At 35.0% G+C, this 6,056-nt stretch overlaps 1 protein-coding gene across 1 annotated transcript in view; it reads right to left on the reverse strand.

The window, feature by feature from the left end:
- The window catches only part of LOC143021761 (uncharacterized), a 184,667-nt gene extending 178,775 nt beyond the window's left edge, over positions 1 to 5,892 (reverse strand). Inside the window, exon 1 of the mRNA XM_076179467.1 lies at positions 5,080 to 5,892. Within this exon, the coding sequence (XP_076035582.1) occupies positions 5,080 to 5,610 (531 nt within the window). The 5' untranslated portion in view covers positions 5,611 to 5,892. The remainder of the gene's footprint in view (positions 1 to 5,079) is intronic.
- Between the last annotated feature and the right edge of the window lie 164 nt (positions 5,893 to 6,056).

A 6,056-nucleotide genomic window follows, 5' to 3' on the forward strand; every position in this document is an offset into this window, starting at 1 on the left:
GAAAACAAGAAAAAAATACAACCCAAATAACAAATAGAAAAAAAGAATTGAATATTCATGACTTGACTTAATGATTAATATTTTACTGTACCATCATTAACTATACTGAGTATTGTACCCAAAACTGTCCATACTGTACCTGGATATAGATGTAGCCTATACTATACAGTGTATGGTACAGGTGTACACTGCCACACCTGCAACCTACTGTACTGTACTTCACCTACAACCATACTTTGTGAGTATTGTATACTGAACAAATGGTTCAGTAATGCCTTCTAATGTTGTATTTACCTAGTTGTATCTTACAGGAAGGGGAGTTACGTCCCATCTTTGATCTCACAGTGTCTAGTTTGCTCTTAAATTTATGTATTGTTTTTGCACACACTATTATTTTATCCACCACTCTGTGTGGATTTTTTTTTTTCAGGTCTCTTCTATAACTATCCTTTTTTAGTCTCTTTTCATGTCTTTCCATCATTTGTTATTTATTTTCTTCATTATTTTTCATTTCATATTTAATATTTGTAAATGTATGTAGCATGAATTCTCAGATATTGCTAAGAGTAAGCCTTACAGTAACAGAATTTCATCTTTCTAGGCCAAGTCATGGTCCCCAGTGTGCCGTTATAACGAGGTTCTACTGTACCTAAATCACCAATGCAACATGTATTCAAGGATGGCCATTCCATTACCACACTGGAGAACTTTCATAAGAAAGCACTGGCTGATAACAGTAATGATGGCAGTTACACCAATGCTCTTGAAAATGTCTACACATATTCAGTCAAGATAATCCTGGGGCAATGAACTGAACAAGATCATAGATATAGAAATGCAAGACAATGATAAGAATTCTTAGCTGGTAGAGAATACAAGGTACCTGAGAACAATCATCTATCAGAAGCCACTTAACTAAAACTGGGTCCCTGGGGCAACCTCACTCCAGCTATACACCTGAACTCACACAGATGACTTATGATTAATAGCTCAACACCAGAACTACAAAATTATAACTAATGCTTCATAAAATAACAATGTTTGCCTCCCCCAAGACTTCTTCAGTGACCTGCTTAATTGACCTCTATGAAGCCAAGAAATGCCCAATGGCCAGATTGGAAAACCTCTCCAACCCAAAATACTTAACAATATACTTAAAATACACATGAACATCTTGACAGAATGGAGGGCAGTGACTAATAAAGTCCTGCAAGGGTTAGTACAAACTCCTGTAATGTTCCTTATCTATGTAAATGACATGGGGGATGATAAAATTATGCAAACATCTTTGCATACAACTCAAAGGTCATGAGACAAATGAGAAACAAGGGAGACTGTATGTTGTTGCACAAAGATTTAGATACTATGTATGCTTTGAGCCAAGAGTGGAAAATGAATTCCAATGCCTAAAAATTCAAAGTTCTAGTTCAGGAAGACTAATGTTGAATTATTTTGTGGGACACGAGTCAACTGCAAAGGAGGAAAAACATCTAGGAATGTTAATAATCTTTCACCTATCAAACATATCAATAAGATTGTAGGAGGGGATATGTACAATCACTAAAGAACAAAGTTGGCCCCTAACTACAAGGATGAATAGCTGATGAAAAAATCATCAGACAATCAATCTATCCAACACAGAAACCTTCAGCAGTGCTATGGTCTCCACACAAAGTGAAAGATATAAGCCAGACTGAAAGAATACAAAGAGCAACAAAATTATTCCAAGCCTTGCAAAGAGCACCTAATAATACACTTACTTACACTCATTCACTCGCTCCACACAGCAACAGTCTCTTCACTAAGTAAATCACAGATTAAATTAGTAGCTGTAGATAGATTCCTGAGGGAGGCAGGTCTCTGGATCTCTTGTAAGACAACCAGGACAACAGATTGATTAACCTATTATCAAATAAGGCTCTCCTTTTTCCACCAAAAACAAAAGGAAGACAATTTGGGTATTTTTTTTTTAAGCACACCTATGAAATATACCATAAGGAAATTATATATTAATTCTGTAAATTGTGATACATCAACATAAATATTTTTCTTGGTGGAAATCAATAACAGAAAACAGCAAATTTTAGAAGTGCACACCTATGTGATATAGTAATAGAAAATTAAATAATAATTTTGTAAATTATAATACATCAACATAATATATGTTATTCATGGTAGTGGTGGAGGTCGAAGAAATTAAAGTATGTTATTGATTTCCACCAAGAATATTGCATATTACTTTGATAAGTTTGTTATTGATTTCCACCAAGAATATTGCATTACTTTGTTAAATTTGTCTATTCTAACCTAACTCAACCTACCTACCTACCAAACTTAACCTGCATTTAGTAAATTCTAGAAATCATCAGGGGCATTTAGTAAATGCTAGAGGTCATCAGGTAGTCACCATTGACTCTAACCTCCAAATTTATCAAAACAAAGATGGTGTCTAAAGGAGTCAATGCAACTTCGTTCATTTCTGGAGACCTTTTATCAATATTTTCTGATGTTGGTTTCTGCCAAGAAAAATATCTATTACATTGATGCATTATAATTTACAAAATTAATACTTAACTTTCTAATGCTATACTGCGTAGGTGTCCACTTCTATAAAAATTCCCAGAAAACATTGCTAAAACCTATGTACAAACGAACAAAGTCAATTCATTTAGATGCCATCTTTATTTTGATAGATTCTAAGGTCAAAGACGACAACAACGATCCTGATGACCTCTAGAATTACAGGTACCACATTACTAAATGCAGATTAGATTAGGTTTGGTAGGTTATGTTAGGTTAGAATAGACAAATTTATCACACTTTACTTTCCTTTACCTCCACATCTACTAAAACAATGATGGCATCTCAAGCAGTCAGAGGATATGTTTGTTTGTGTATATCTTTTAGCAACTTTTTCTGTTATTGATTTCTGCCAAGAATAATGTACCGATATATTACATTGATGCATCATAATTATTATCTAATTTTCTATTGCTATATCACATAGGTGTGCACTCTATAACAAAAAACCTTTCTACAAGCAAATGTACTAACAAACAAAGCCCCCTGGATACAGTCCAGACACCATGTTGATGATTATGTCTGTTCAGTCCAGTCACTGTCGGTTAGACGATGATTTTCATGCTGTGGACCAGGTGTTCTCCAACTCCAGGCGATGTTAATAAGCGCTGTTACAAAGACAATTGGGCTTCCTTGGACTTTATGAGCGAACACAGGTTTCTGCCTTCATCTGTTAATTGCCCAAGGTAATAATCAGGCTGTGAGCATCTGTGATGACGACAACCCCAATGATCTTTAGAATTCGAGATACTAAATATAGGTTAGGTTACATAGGTAAGTTAGTTTAGGTTAGATTAGATGAATTTATCATCTTTTCATTTCTTCGACCTCGACAGCTATCAAAACAAACATGGCGTATCATTCAAATGCCGCGACTTCGTTCATTAGTAAAAAGGTTTTAGCAACTTTTTTGTTATCGTTTTCCACCAAGAATATTGCATATTACTTTGATGTATCATAATTTACAAAAATAATAATCAATTTCCTATTGCTATATCATGTAGGTGTACACTTCTAAAAAGTTATTATATTAATTTTGTAAATTATAATACATGAACATAATATGCACAGAATATTGCATATTATGTTGATATAATTTACAAAATTAATCATTCATTTTCTACTGCTATATCATGTAGGTGTACACTTCAAAAAAATTTACTATATCAATTTTGTAAATTATAAAACATGAACCTAATATGCAATTTTCTCGGCAGAAATAACAAAAAACCTTGCTACAAGCATATCTACTGACAAAACTGCTAGGATACAGTCAAAACCCCAAGGTGTTGCCTGCCCAGTCCAGTCACTGTCAGACGATGGCTTTCATGATGTGATCTGGGTGTTCTCCAACTCCAGGCAATGTTAATAAGCGCCGTTACAAAGACAATAGGGCTTCCTTGGACTTGAGAGAACATGGGGTTTTGCAATTGTCTGTTAATTGCCCGAGGTACAATAATAATCAGGCTGTATCTGTGATGACAACAACCCAGATAATCTTTAGAATTTGAGATACCGAATTACTAATTGTAGTTTAAGTTATGTAGGTTAGAATAGATGAATTTATCATCTTTTCATTTCTTCAACCTCGGCATTTATCAAAATAGACACAGCATATCATTCAACCGCCGCAATTTCGTTCGTTAGTAAATAAGTTTTAGCAACTTTTTTGTTATTGATTTCTGCCAAGAAAATTGCATATTACATTAATTATTAAATTTGTAAATTATAATACATCAATTTTCTATTGCTATCTCATAGGTGTGCACTTCTAAAAATTTACCATTATATTTTTTGCTAATCAGTCAAGGAAAATACATTTACTTCAAAATTATATATACCTTGCCTTACCCCACCATAATTGGATTCTATTCCTGTATCATGCAAATAAATTTTTCACTTCCTATTTTGCATGTGAATAATCCTTTTTTTTTTTCTATGGAATGGTTACATTAGGTTGGGTTGTCATAGGTTAGGCGCCATTGGACAACCATGTTTGTGTGATATTAGAATTTGACCCATAATTGTTTCAAAAATCATAATTACTACAGCTACAAATTACTGAAAAAGCCTTTCTTGGCAAATTCTTTTAATGTCACCTCCTCACCCTTCTTTCCGACTCCGCCCACCATACAAAATACTTTGTACTCTGACATTTTACTAAATTTTCGGCTTTATTCCATTTAAGTTCTGTAGGATTAACGAGATGAAAGAGGAGCTATACACATAACTGGCTTTGAAATTCCACTTTACTTGTTAGGCTCAATTTGTTACATTTGTGTCAATTTAGCTCAATTTTACTACATTCCATTGCAATTTGCAGATTAGTGATGAAGTGACACTATACTCTATAGCCTGTCAGATACAATATAAGAATACAAACGAGTTATCAGTGAATCAATCGACTAAAGTTGGCGTATTGGCTACACACCTACAGAGAACACATCTGAAGGAACAACATCAATTTAAAGTCAAGAAACATGTATTTCAGTTACATACCTCCGGAGCAGCCCCACAGGTGTCTACATAAGGCTCAAGTATGTCCTTCTCCTCTTCCAATAATTGTGTTTCCAAATGTTGGACCCTTTGCAATAACTCAGCAATCTCCTGCTTCTGGTCGAATGTGAACGCAGGGTGATGAAGGACCATTGTATATATCAGCAGCATTTCATTGATATAATTGCGCGGAGGGTTGGGTGTTCTTTGTGCCTCCGTTAAAATTTTAAACAATATTCTAGAACACGCACGATTATCAGACTTGAGCAGGGCTATGAACACCACAAGTTTGCTGCGAGTCCTGTCATCTAGGGCACCACTGGCGAGGAGGGTGTCGAGTTCTACGGTGGTATTGGCCTTAAATTCAGCCTCTCCAAAATTGTGAAAATCCCTTTTGCCTAAATCCTCTACACACGTCCCTATAAACCTTAACTCGAAGGGTAAACACATGTTGAGGAGGCCACACAACAGCTCGATACGTCTATGCGGCTCATTATCCTTGAACCACATACACACCTCATCCTTATACACCATTATGACGAAGGTAATGCCACTTTATCCACAAGCACTATCACCAAATTAGCCCTGCCTGATGGAAAAGGGCGAGATATTGATATTCATCTTAGAGTAAGAGTCGCCATTTGCACCTAACTGAAGATGTTCCAACAATGCTGTGAAAGTCATAGATCTTCTAAAAAAACGGAAGTGTAAATGTGCATCACTATGTATGATAAAAGTTATGATATCTATGATGATCTAAAAGCGTTATGAACTGTCCTTGTCGTCAATACAATGCTTCCTTTCACTGACAACCAATGAACTAACGAAGCACAGTCGTTATCTTTAAAAAAGTTTTTTTTTTTAGTTCCACGGCCGCTTGCATAACACATTTCAGAGTCTCATTTCAACTTCACAAAAATTTTTATGGATGAAATATAATTTCTTTTATCAATCACTTATCTAATGTGTGTACTGAAAAT

The sequence above is a fragment of the Oratosquilla oratoria genome, chromosome 42 (genome assembly GCF_046742065.1).
Source record: "Oratosquilla oratoria isolate Oo_2021 chromosome 42, ASM4674206v1, whole genome shotgun sequence".
NCBI lineage: Eukaryota > Metazoa > Arthropoda > Malacostraca > Stomatopoda > Squillidae > Oratosquilla > Oratosquilla oratoria.